This window comes from Sus scrofa, chromosome 13 (genome assembly GCF_054392235.1).
Source record: "Sus scrofa isolate SSC_HxYL_T2T_F1_AM1 chromosome 13, Sscrofa_HxYL_maternal_Yorkshire_Landrace_v2.0, whole genome shotgun sequence".
Lineage (NCBI taxonomy): Eukaryota > Metazoa > Chordata > Mammalia > Artiodactyla > Suidae > Sus > Sus scrofa.
In genome coordinates, this window is record NC_139395.1 from 90,927,143 (window position 1) to 90,940,914 (window position 13,772).

At 46.7% G+C, this 13,772-nt stretch overlaps 1 protein-coding gene across 2 annotated transcripts in view; it reads left to right on the plus strand.

Moving 5' to 3' along the window:
* Positions 1-13,772, plus strand: part of EPHB1 (EPH receptor B1) — a 450,445-nt gene that overhangs the window by 287,986 nt on the left and 148,687 nt on the right. For both annotated transcript variants that reach the window (XM_021069481.2, XM_084987281.1), the window contains exon 4: positions 4,150-4,305. In XM_021069481.2, coding sequence (XP_020925140.1) covers positions 4,150-4,305 — 156 coding nt within the window. The remainder of the gene's footprint in view (positions 1-4,149; positions 4,306-13,772) is intronic.

The following is a 13,772-nucleotide window of genomic DNA, read 5'->3' on the forward strand; positions in this document are numbered from 1 at the left end:
CCTCTTCCCTTCCAGCTTTGTCTTTGCCTCTCCTGACTCTCACTTCCTAGTGGCCACAGAAAATGTTTCTTCTGCTCCTTGTCTCCTAATGAAGGATCCTCCAAATGATGCACATCCCACCTTACCTGTTCCCCCACCCTGCCCCAACCCTGGGTACACATGCATATAACACAGATGATGCCTTATGGGAATCAGCCAGCATTCCATTGTCTGCCTCCCTCCTTCCCAAAGTCTGTACCCCCCACCCCTTGTGCTTTGCTCCATTCTTCTAGCAAGGCGCCAAAGCTCACCTAGATCTCCTACAAACATTTGCTGAATGAGAGGGTCATGACTGTAGTGATAATGCAGACCATGATTTTAAATCAAGAGATAGTCTCTGAGTTTTTTAATGATATTAAAGCAAATAACTGTGTCATTCACCTCTAAATTGCTTGAAAGTATGGCTATGTGCTTGTTCAGGCGATCACAGTATTTAATTATTATTTTGTGAGCCTTCAGGCAGGTGTGAGGTCTCCAAGCTGCCAGAGCCCCTGCCATTCTCCACTGTTATTTCCAACTGCTTTATATACTCAGGTGACTTCTCTGGGCTGAGGCTCTTGCTTTTGCGTCCCTTGGTCTAAATATTCTTTGTTAGAACCTACCCAGAAGCTCCATGTATCACCTCTAATTACAGCTGCTTTTCCTCTGGGGGTGGCACAATTTTCTTATTTATTTTTCTCTGCTAAATTTCTAATAAAATAACAATATTATTAACTTCTCTTTCTTATTAGTGGTGTCTGATACAAGATGAGTTAAAAAGGCTTTGTGGCCTAGCCTGGCACTTTAAACCATTATTTAAAGCATTAGTTCTATGAGAAAATATAGCCCAAGTGTGCTTACAATCTGACACTTCAATAAATGAACCTAGGAATATTGCTTCTTTATAAATTAAGGAATGCCTCGACATAGATTTTAATAAATATTAACTTATGAAATCTGAATATTAATGACATTCATCCATTACGTAATTATTGGTAAGATATGTTTTACAGATATAATGATTCGTCCATTATGTAAAACAGAAATAATCTGTGCAGGAAAACATTCTTCCATTTGGTTCCAAAATGTATTTACCCACTTTGGGACTCTAGACTTATATTCTAACCCTGAATTCAAAAAGTTTCTGCACACAAAAAAAGCTTATTTTTCAAAAGGGACTGGGTAAGTGGCGGTAGAGAGGAATTAACATCATTTAACACTCACTGAGCTTGGGTATATTTTCATATTTGAACTTAGTACATTTTTATGACGTCTGGGAGTTGTCCTGAGAAGTGTTGAATTTCTTTTTTATGGATTCTTTAGGCACATGAGTAAGTTGAAGCTTAAAGTAATTTGTCCATGGACACCCAGCTAGGCACCAGCTGAGCCAGGAGTCAGACCCAGGACTCTTTGATCACTGCTCAGTGCTCAGCACCCTGGGGAGGATGGAGTCTACCCCCTCCCAGGATCTTTCAGACCAGTCTTTCTCTGAGCTTCTCTGTCTTTGAATGCAGCTTGGCCCTGCCCTCCTTCATCCCCTCCCTTTGTGGCTGTCAGAGTCTAGAGATACCCAGTTCTGTCTTCCTCCATCAGAAAGCTCCGAAGGAGGCACTTTCTAAATCTCTCTACTACTTGGGGCTATCAGGAGGGTTGTTTATGCTGTTAACTTATTAAATGTAAAGCAAGGAGGCTTTTAGGTGCTGGAAAGAAAGTGAAAACACCTTGTTTCTCTTGGGCTGGTACATTAAGAAAATTACACGTGGCAGGGCTCCAGTGAATGTTTGAGAATCACCACATTCCCTTCCCCCACCTTCCAGGGAAAGAGCTGCTGCTGGGTTTGGGCAACACAGGCTTAGGACTTCTCTGTGATCTCCAGCTCTAGAACGGACTGGAGCCCGGCATGGCTGGGTGACTTACAAAGAAAAGGGCCAGGTGCTTCTCACAGGCGATAAAGAAGAGCTATGGAAAGAAAGAGAGAGAGGAGGAAAGGAATGGAGGGAGAGACTTTACTGAGTGGGCTTGGAAAGACCGATCGGCAAGCCAAAGTCTAGGACACTTTCTTTGGGTGTGGCATTCAGGGTTTTCCTTTTGGTGTTTTATTTGTTGAGCCTTTAATAAATTTTTCTTCCTACTGAGAAGTTTCTTTTGAATGTGTTGAAATGGGTGGCAAATGGCCCGTTTTTACATAGGTTGCAACAGAAATCTTTAGGAAGCTGATTGTGGGATCTAGATAACATTTACCCTAGTGTTTTCCATGCTGCTTGAATCCCAGGATGCCCTACAAAATAGGTCTTCTTAGTGAACAACCCCGGCATTCTAATCCCATTTTTGGAAGTTCTGAAAAATTCTGTAATTTAAAAAATGAGATTAACTTTTTAAATCACATTTCCAAAATATCTGACCACAGAACCCTTTTGTAAGCAACAGGTGCTAACAATCTGAAGGACTGGGACCCCACGGAGCACTCTTGAGGTATGCCATTCCAGAACATTCCACTTCCAAAACTGGCTCCTATTCAAGACAAGCTACTGCCCCAGGACACTTCCAGAGTGACTGAAACCCTGTCTTTCATTTCAAGTGATCCTTTGCTGAGTGAGAAAACTTACCCAGCAGAGGAAACCATTCTTCCTTCTTGTCTTGGTAGAAAAGATGTGGGTATTTTTCATATAGTTTATATGCATATTGTCGCTATTATTTCTCCCATTGTGTGATCCCAGGCAACTCTTTAACCTCTCCGTGTCCCAATTTACTCATTATCAAAGTGGAGCTAAGAACAGCTACCCCATAGAGTCACTCATGTAAAGCACTTAACAAGAATCCTAACAGATGGTGGCTACTGCTACTATTAAAGAGTGTTCTGCACATTCCAGGAGGGAACAGTGTGTCTAGGAAGATGAGCTTTGTATAAGTAGAAACCTTTATAGTGGTACTTCTCTACACTGTACTGCAATTGTATGACTACGTTGGATTAAGAGCTCCTCGAGTGTAGGCTGTGTTCTCAAAATTCTCTGGATCAGGTGCTCAGCAGGATCACAGCAAATGTTTGTTGAATGAATTAGTGAAGTATATAAGGAAGCCAAGTGAGCTGACCATGCAGTAAGTTTTACCTGGTTTCAAAGGCGGATGAGCCAGAGCAGGTTTCTCAGGGACCAGAAGAGTCAGGAGCTGAGATAGTGAGGAAGGGCCTCAGGGAAACAGGGCAGGCAGGGACATTTTTTTTCAGAAGTATCAGCAAGATGGAGACCAGATGTCTGGAGTCAAGATTCTCTGTAGACAAGGCAAGGTAAAAGTTTGAGGGATGGCCTAGAAGGGGCATAGCTCTTCTCAGGCTGACCCCATGGAAAAATGAGAATAAATGCCTCATCTCTCAGGGCAGCTCTAGTGGGCATAGGACTGTTCCAGGTATTTCCAGCCTTCTCCATTGTCATGTGTATGATAAATAGCACCAAGTGCGTGACACATTCCCTGGTGCACTGCTTGCAAATGCCCCCCACCCCACCGAAGCATTTCAAAATGCAATTAAGGGAGAATGATGTTGTTAAGCCAGTAACCTTGAAATCATTTTAATTTCTTCTTGAAGAATAACTCATGAATTTCAGCCCCTTACTATCATTCATAACAAGTGTTAACATAGTTCACAGTGTCCTTCATGTGTTTTTTGCAAAATGGCATTTAAGAACTATGGGTCCAGTTGATTGTCAACCAGAACCTCTTTGCGTCTGGACTGGGTGAAATTCCTTCAGTGACTGGCTCAGAGTAAGGCCCTGGCTGTTAACCAGGTGGAAGAGGGAGGGAATAACCACTTATAGGGCACTCATGTCTCAGACACTGAGCTACACATTAGGTTCATTTTCTCAATTAAATCTCTTGAGATACCTGAAAGGGAAGAATCATTATTCATATTTTTAAAGGAAGAGAGGCCATTGGTACCTGGAAGGTACATTTCACTAAGGATGTTTGAAGACTTGGTAGTGTTAAGTACAGGTTTTCTTAATCTGAAATGCTCACTTTGTGCAAGGGGTTATCTCAGTGTCCTTTTTAAGGGGTAGAATGTTTCATTTGCCAGTTCCAAGGAAGGGCCTCTGAATGTTCCTCCTTCATGAATTCTAAGATGATCTTTTTGTGTTCCAGCCTGCCCTGCAGGGATGTTCAAGGCCAGCCAAGAAGCTGAGGGCTGTTCCCACTGCCCCTCCAACAGCCGATCCCCTTCGGAGGCATCTCCCATCTGCACCTGCCGGACTGGCTATTACCGAGCGGATTTTGACCCCCCGGACGTGGCATGCACTAGTAAGTTGTTGTAGGGGCTCTGGGTTGGGGAGTTTGATTTCCTGACAGTGCAAGTGGTAGGCCTGGGGCAGGGGAGACTTAAGACCCCATCCTCCGGTTGCAGTGGTACAAGGCAGAAATGCTGGCTATGGTGCTGAAACGGACAGCTCCCGTGCTTGGCAGGCAGGGCCTCTCTCTGAGCACTACAGGCTCAAGATGATGTTCTTTCTTTGCTCCCTCCTCCCAGATGGGAGGCCCTTCCCTCCCATCCCTCAAACAAGACAACATCTTCAAAATGCCAACTGGAGAGTTTTTTGAGTGCAGAATCAAGATGCACCAGGACGTTGCAATAACTCTTTGTAACTCTTCCAATCACCTCCTCCAAGAAGGCCCTCTGGTTCTGACAGCTGAGGGTATCCTCTTTTTACTGGGCTTCCTGTATCTCTCTGATCAAGATCCTCTCAGTATTCTCATCATCGTTTAAGTTGTCAAATCAGGGAGTTCCCGTCATGGCTCAGTGGTAACGAACCCATCTAGGATCCATGAAGATGTGGGTTCAATCCCTGGCCTTGCTCAGTGGGTTAAGGATCTGGCATAGCCATGAGCTGTGGTGTATGTCTCAGATGTAGCTTGGATCCCACCTTGCTGTGGCTGTGGGGTAGGCCAGCAGCTACAGCTCTGATTCGACCCCTAGCCTGGGAACTTTTATATGCTGCAGGTGCAGCCCTAAAAAAAAAAAAAAAAAAAAAAAAAAAAGGAAAAAGGAAAAAAATGTCAAAGCATTCTGTACTTGCCTTTTTGGTACCATATGAAGGTTCTTGTATGCCAGGTCCATATACTCATCTATCTGTGTCCCTTCCAATGCCTTGTAGGCTGCATCCATACCTCTGCCAAATGACATGACCAGAGTCCTGGCCACAGCATGCATCTCTGGGGCAGAGATTCTAGGGTCTGGGGCTAGTGCATCAGCTCCATCACTCTCCCACCCTTTGCAGTAGAGGGAAGGGCAGTCATCCTATCAAAAGTGGAGGGGGGGCAGTTCCACTCCCTGGAGAAGGATGGGGATGGGGGAGGGGAGAATTTCCTCCCACTCTTCTCCGTCATAATCCACAGTCATGGTAGGGGATGGGGGGGAAGGACTACTCTCCCTGCACAGCACTTTTGAGAACTTGCCTCTCCTCTCCTAAGTGCTGCAGCCCTGATACAGGGATGCTTTTTCTTTCCAGTATTCCTCTTGCATTCAGAAGTCTGTGCTCCAGGTTAACCTCTAATTATTCTAGAACTTTCTTCTGTGTTGGATGCCATCGCCTGGATTCCTGCGAGCAAGGAGTTTCCCTCCACCTCCTCTGACCAAACTCCTTCCTCCCACTGCCAGCATAGAAGTGTACAGAGGGAACATTTCATACACCCTTGCAATTTGTTGGGCAGAAAAAAAATGACTGAATTCTGGGTAGAAGAATTTCTTAGTTCTAGCCTCACAGTGTGTATAAACTTTGCAGGATAAAGAAGAATGAAAGTGTCTTATAAATGAAGGTCCTCAGGTCAATCAATGCTTATAGATTTGAACTGAGGAAATCTTGTAAACTGATTTTTTCTGAGGCTTCCCTTTCTGGTGGATTGGTATGAACAGAAATGATGCTATTTCTGCTGACTAGAGTCCCTGTCTTTGTGTCGTGGTATCCCTCTACTAATTTTTCCCCTGTGGATCTCTGTGAGCCTAAGAAGTAATATTTCATGTACTTTTTAGAAGGGGTTCCTGTTGTAGCTTAGTGGGTTAAAAACCCAACAAAGTGACCATGAAGATGTGGGTTCAATCCCTGGCCTTGCTCAGTGGGTTCAGGATCCACTGTTGCAGCAAAATGCAGCAAAGGTTTCGGATGTGGCTTGGATCCTGTGTTGCCGTGGCTGTGACGTAGACCTCAACTATAGCTCCGATTTGACCCCTAGCCTAGAAACTTCCACATGCCACAGGTTTGGCTGGTTAAAAAAAGAGAATGCTGAATCTCTGCTCTCTAGATATCCAGACCAAGGACCAGTTTCCACAATTGCCAAAGCATACACTCAGGATCTCACATCTTCCCTCTTGAAAACATTCCCTTCGACTGCTGCTCATGCAGTCTGTCTCACTGGCCAGGCTCCCTGTGCAGATAAACTCATGCAGATAAAAGTTTGAGCCCTCAGCTTTCCACCTCAGCAGACACACCCTGTAAATCCATCCAGCCTCTGAATAAGGTCACCTAGAGAGAAGGTAGGCCAATGGCCAGAGGCTCAGAATGCTGATGTGGAGCTCCTTGCTGTATAGCTCCTCTCCATCTACCCTTCACCTGATATCTCCCATCTACCTCTCTACCACCCACCTGATGCACTTGAGCCAGTAGGACTGTTCCTGGTATAAAATGGAATGTCCCAGAGCCTTCACTCTGCACCTGCTCTGCCTACCCGTATCTGGAGTTTACCTCATTGAAATCAAACCTCTGAGGCTTTTCTCTCCTGTCTTGGTCCAGCCAGCTCTGAGTTAAGCACACCTTCCCACCCACTACGTCCAACCACAGTCTCCCCATCTTACCAAGAGTAGGGGTGAATGCTAGACTCACCTGGGCTGTCACCACACTCCGTACACAGCCTGTGCTCTTTCACCTCCAGAACTAGAACGCTAGGGTCAGACCTGAAATTGCCAAATCAGAGCCACACTTGTCTGTGGCAGTCAGGCCAAGAATGGCTCGGGGATGTACTGTCCAGCTCCTGGGCCCTGCTTGCAGGGACAAGCACTTAGTGAGAGGACCTGGAGGCCGGGCTGGGCGGCAGCACAATGCTAGGCAAAACAAGTGTAAATAAACCCATTATTTTATTGAGCCTCATTATATATTTGATTTATTGCGTGCCAGGGAAGTACTGTATGAAAAAGTCAATTTGTTGGCTTTTATAATCTCATTAGGGTTTCCTTTTAAAGCATTCTAATTGGAGGTGCCATCTGTTCTCTTAAAAAGGCATCACACATCACCACAGTAAATAATTTTTCAAATACAAGGAGCATATCTGGAGCTGTTGAGGCCAGGCAGAGCCCTGCCCTGTGGTTTGGGGGCCTGACTAGTTCTGCACGGGGAGCAAGCAAGCGGTCAGCATGGGTCCAGCCAGCTGAGAGAGGCTGCGGATGGAGGGCATGTGCGCTTGTCTGCTTTGCAAGTGCATCCCTCTATCCATCTGAGCAGGAGACAATGATGACCCAGGAGGACCCAGGCAAAGGGGTCTCCGTCCTGAAATGCACAGGACAGTGAGGATCTACAGTGTCTAGGTCCTGTGGGTGTCAGAAAAAGGGGACACAGTATTGCAAGCATCCAAGAGTCTATGCCTCATTCTGGAAGGGCCTCAGGTGTGGCCTGCTGCCACCAACTTTAAATGAGGCCCTATCTATCAGTAAGCATTCACAGGCTATATTGAAAATTTGATGATGAATCGTATGATTTAAAATGTGCTCCTTTACAAAGCTAAAATAGCTATAGTGCTCTAAAAACTAATGTTTTTAATGAATCATGCTAATCTTGTGAAATGAGCACATATATATTCATTGTATTTTTAATAGCATTCAAAACATTAATTTATTCTAAATTAACCTAAACATTTAGAATGCAGATAACTTTTGTAGCCCTGGGCGGGTGTTTCTTCATTTTCTTTTTCACCTTCTGGGAGATCCTGGCATCTCCTTGACCTCTGAGAGCCCCTGGCAGCCCTATGTGTCTAGCTTCAACCTTGACAAGGTCTGGGGATTCAGCAAGGACTTGGGTGCACCCCAAGGCCGGGTCAAAGGGGCTGGTATGGGTGCCAAGTAAAGCCAGAGGAGGTGGGTGGAGGGAGCTCTGGGTTTGAGTGTGAAATGTTATTGCTCCTGATCTGTGGACACCCAGCTCGCCTCTTACATCCTCCTCCTCACACCTCTGCCAGGCCTGGCTTTCTGGATCTGCCATAGAAGTACCTGACCAACTGTCCCCCTTGTCCGGCTCATGTTCAGGAGGAGGCCTTGTCCCCTGGCACACTCTGGAGGGAGGGAAGGGAAGACACAGAAGGCTGATGAAAGGACTTAAAATGCATGTCGGGGCTGCCCACAGAGACAGAGGGACAGCCTAAGCCGTGGGTGGGATGGGTGGAAGCTGGGGGGATCGTTAGAGGCAGGTCACAGTTGACCCCACTCCTCCCTGCTAATAAGAATGAAACCCTCTGAAAGAAGCCAGGCTATGTGGAACACACAGTGAGGACCACCTTTCATGAGGAGGAGTCACCAAAAGGCTACTTATAGCAGCGAGCAGGAGGCGAGGTCAAGGGGAAGGTGCAGCCCCACCAGCTGGGAGTGGTTGGGAAGGTGTGGGCTGAGGAGCCAACTGTGAACTTCAGGTTTTCTGACCTTTAGCTTGCCACCTTCCTCCTGCTGCTGGGCCACTGCACAGAGGCCCCGAGGCCCCCTGGGAGTCCTGGCATCCCAAACCACCCCAGCCTTGAGTGGGTCCCGTGACAGCTGATCGAGTCATCAAATTGCATGTAGCATTGGGAAGGTGGGCTTGGCGCGTCACAGACAAAAGTTCGGACCTTGACTCTGTCTCTCACCATCTCTGTGACCGTGAGCTAATCTCTTAACTTTCTTCCATGCTGTTATTTTCCTCTCCTGACCTCATACTAATGTATGCCTCTCTGGTTGTTATGAGGATTAAGCAAAATCGTATCATGGAGTCTTTGGCACAGTGCCTGGTTTGTAGTAAATTCTCAGTGTTAGAACTTGCTTTGGTTACATCCCTGGAAAGTGTGAAGATTGCAGCAGATATGGAGGCTTCCAGTGTGATAGGAGATCTGAAAATAAAAGTGACGTCCTCAGGGGGAGTACAAGTTTGACGCCTGCCCCAAGTGTCACAGCAGAATCCATGTGTGGCTCAGATCACAGTCACTGTTCACTTTGGCCTGGAGATCCCGATGGAAACAGATGAGAAGGTGATGGCCACTGGGAGCAGATGTGCTGTGGGAGAAGGAGGAAGAGGCAGATAGAGCATCACAGACTCCAGGTGCTGCTGGTCCCTGTCCTCCAGGACTGAGAGATGCTGAGAAGCTGGGCAGGAGTGGCAGCCAAGAGATGGGCTCTCAGTTCTCAGGGATCAGGGGCTCAGTGACTGCCCAGGGTCAAACATGCTTTTTCACAGGAGGGTCTGATGGTCCTAGAAGTGTGACAGGCAGGGCTGGCCAGAGAGAGATGGCAACGAGGAATCCATGAGGAAATGCATAGCTATGTGAAACCAAAAGGCATGTCTTTAGTTTAAAATAATTTCTATTTACGGGGCGACGAGATGGAAAGGGGGAATTTATGAAGCAGGTGAAAATAGATAATTATGCCTTATAAAATTGCTGTCTGTGAAAAACTATGTGAAAGGATTGGTGTAAAAATAATTACCTTGTTACATGTCTGACCACAGGAACCCTTTTTTTCCCCTGTCACCCTCATGGGAGAACTTTGATGGATCACAAAGGCAAGCTAGTGCTTGTCTTCTTTCTTCATTTCTTCTTCAAACACAATGGGTTTCTCTCTGTAGTTTTGATCGTAGAAGTGGAGTGAAGAAGGGGCTCTGGAGGTCACTGCCTTGTCCCTGGCCCTGCCTATCATCCCCTCCCATGAGGGGGCATGTTGGCAGCCAGCCCTCTGGGGTCCCCCAGAGACCACCCCTGACCTTTCTTCTGACTCAGAGAGGTGGCCGGGAAGCCACGGAGCAGCAAGGCAGGTGCTTTGGGTGTGGACCCCGAAGGTGTATGACCTGGGGCATGTGATGACTCTGTGAACAGGGGCTTGTCATCAGCAGAACAGGACAGGATGGAACTCAAATGAGGAACTTGTGAGAATTAAAAGATGGGATGTCAGGGAAGCCCCGATGGAAACTTGGGTGTGTCTGCCTCCAGGACTGCGACCTCACACGCAGGGAGGGCTGCGATTTGGAAGCTCTTAGGGGAATGTTGCAGATGGTCATGGCAATGATGGTGATTTGCTCTTACTCTCTTAAAGCCATCACCCACAGATAAGGATAAGAATCCATTCTTTCTTCTCCCATCTCTGCCTACTCCCGTTTCTCTCCTTAAGCTCCTGTTTCAACCTTAAAGTGGCTTGCAGCTTTTCCCCTCCCTCACCCCAACCATCTCAGGGCAACAGGAGGATCCCTATGATGCAGGGGATGTGCTCCTTGTATGATCTGCCCAGGAATGTGGCATTGCCCAGACCCTGATCTTTCCAGGCAGGCTGTGGGGGTGGGGGGTAGGGAATGGGGAAGACAGTACCAGACCCCAGAGGATGGAAAGGGACTTGGGATGACAGAGAAAGAAGGACGTCCTCTGCTTCCGGGTCTTATGGCATTTGTGCCATTGTGAAAAGTCCGTAAGGACATCAGATCAGAATCTCCTCCCACCAGCCTTGGGGTCCTACTGGCTCATGCTTGACAAGATAGCCAGTGATGGTTTCCTTTATAGCAGTGGTTTTTAAATGCAGTCCTTGGACAAGCAGCCTGAGTGTCACCAGGGAACTTGTTAGAAATACAAATTCTCAGAGTTTGAATGAGAAACTCTGGGGATGGGGAGCGGGGCATGGGAGGACGCAGAGAGCTGAGTTTTAACAAGCCCTCCAGGTGATTCTGAAGCTTGCTAAAGTTGGAGAGCATTGCTTTAGAATTAGGTCATGTTTCTTTGTCCTCTGCTTTATGACTCCTGGGTAGAAAAGCCATTGAGTGAATTCCTTCAGACTGGAACCACAGGGCTTGCCCCTCCTCATCAATGTCTTATGTACCAGGCTGGGGAGAGAGAGACAGAGCGACAGCGAGGGACTGTGAACACACGCCTGAGGAAGAGGAGGGGTCGGTGAGATGTGAGTGTGAATATGTGAGTGTGTGTCTGTGTTCAAGTGTTTCAAAGGGAGATTTCACTAGCTCTCAGAACCTCTTCCATCTGCTCTGGCTCAGTTTCATTCCATTTTCTCTCCTGAGTGGTTGGAGCCGAGCCGTGTGGGGTGACAAACACACTGCAGGGCACAGAAATCCAGTGTTATCAACTGGGGACTGCTTGCTCACTAGTATCCATGCCAACATATTAGGGGATGATTTTAAATACTTTTCAAAAGCATTCATATCTTCATCTGGGAGTTGCAACCTATTAAAAGAGGAAGTTGCTTTACTAAAGGTTAGCCTCACTGGTTCCTGACTAGGGCTTTAGCAAAAGATCCACTGTGTGCCTCTTTCTGTACGCAAAGGAGCTGCTTGGTTTTGCCCTGTTTGTGATCTACACTACAACTAAAAATATATCATTTGTGGAGTTCCCGTTGTGGCGCAGTGGAAACAAATCCAACTAGGAACCATGAGGTTGCAGGTTCGATCCCTGGCCTCGCTCAGTGGGTTAAGGATCTGGCGTTGCTGTGAGCTGTGGTGTAGGTTGCAGATGTGGCTCAGATCCCACGTTGCTGTGGCTCTGACATAGGCCGGTGACTACAGCTCTGGTTAAACCCCTATCCTGGGACCCTCCATATGCTGTGGGTGAAGCCCTAAAAAGACAAATAAAGACCATAAATAAATAAATAAATAAAAATATATCATTTGTGCTTTTGGAAGGGGAGACAATCTGTGTTTTCTTGGAGGTGAAATTCCAACAGGGGTCACAGATGAACAAGAGTCCTGAAGTGAGCGGTTTCTCAGAGTGCCTGGATTCGGATCGTGTATACACCTGGGCGCAGAATTGAGGGAGTGTGACGGCAAGTGGAAAGCTATTTATAACTGTCACTGCTGTTTCCAGAAGGGTCAGCACTGCCTGTATACATGGGCTTTCACACTTCTGTAATTTACAATTTATTTTCACAGTTATTCGACCCAAGTGGGGATAACACTTAGGGGGCATCATATAGCTTGAAGTTTTAAGCTAATAGCCAGGCCCAGGTGCAAACGTTTCCCTTTCAGCTTTTCATCTGAAGGGCCATTTGGAGTCACAGATGATTAACACTCAGAGCAGCTTCACAGGTCCTGCCACCTAAACACCCCCTCAGTGTCAGCCTTCTCTCTCCAGCAACCCTGAGGGGTGGTCATTCCATTTTTAGTTTTCTGAATATTTGTGGTGATGGACAGCTGATGGGCTTTGCAGGGTGGCTCCCCCCCACTGCTAGGCACCATCACCCGTCATGTAAGAGAGATCTTCTGGACCTTGGATCGGCACTGCCTCCCTCCCCTCCTCACTGCTGGCCCATCATTGAGGACCTGGTCCGGCAGGTGGAACCAGGGGTTCCAATGCTTAACAACCTTCTCATCTTCATTAATCAACCACTGGGGGACAAACATCTGTTATGTTATCTACTCCCCAACACATATGATTCCTGAACCTCAGTGTCCTGGCTGGCCTTTTCTGAATCTCTCACATTTATCAATACAACTCAGAATACAGCAGTCAGAGGAGTTCCTGTCGTGGCTCAGTGGAAACAGATCTGACTAGCATCCATGAAGGTACAGGTTCCATGCCTGGCCTCACCCAGTGGGTTAAGGATCTGGCATTGCTGTGAGCTGTGGTGTAGGTCACAGACATGGCTCGGATCCTGTGTTGCTGTGGCTGTGGCTTAGGCCAGTGGCTACAGTTCTCATTGAACCCCTAGCCTGGATACCTGCATATGCCTCAAGTGTGGCCCTAAAAAGATACACACCCAAAAAAACCCCCCAAGATACAGCAGACAGAATGAAACATGTAATCCTCACCCCCTCACCATGTCCAGTGGATACTTGATGGATTTTCTCCTGTAGCTGGGATATGCTGATGGTCCACTTTGGTTGCAGGTTCTCACACCCTGGGCTCCAACCAGCCTTTTTGGACCCCTAAATATTCAAAGCTTTTTTTCCTGTCCCATCAGAAAATGCCCCACTCAAGTCTTTCCTTTTTGGTACCTAAACATGTAACTTCAGACATTTGCCTTGTGAATTTGGGCACCATGCTCTTCCAAGTAGAGATGATTTTGAAAACTGATTTCAAGTGGTAAGCATTGGCATGACTGGTCAAGAGTGTGGGCTCTGATGTTTGTGCTCCAGTGTCTGGGTCCAAGAACTGCCCTGCCACTTGCCAGCTGTGTGATGTGGGGCTTAGGACATGGCTCTCTGTGACTTCCTTTCCTCATTCATAAGGTGGGTATAGCATGAGTGTCTGCTGACTGTGTCGTCAAGGGTATAAGTGTAGTAATACTATTGAGAACTGTGTTTGGCATTCAGTAAAAGTAAGCTCTTTTATTTTATGACTATTATTAGAGTTGCCCATCCTACTTTTGTGCTATTTTCAAAGCAACTAAAGTTCAGGCACTGGAATTATTGCCTAGCTAACGTTTCTTCCTTTGGTACCCAAGAGTCTGTGGACTTTTTTCAGTTACCATTATTGAAATCTAGGTATACTCTCTATACTCTTTCCCTCTAAAGGCTCATAAGCTTTTAAACAAAGAAATAATGTCATGTGGCCTG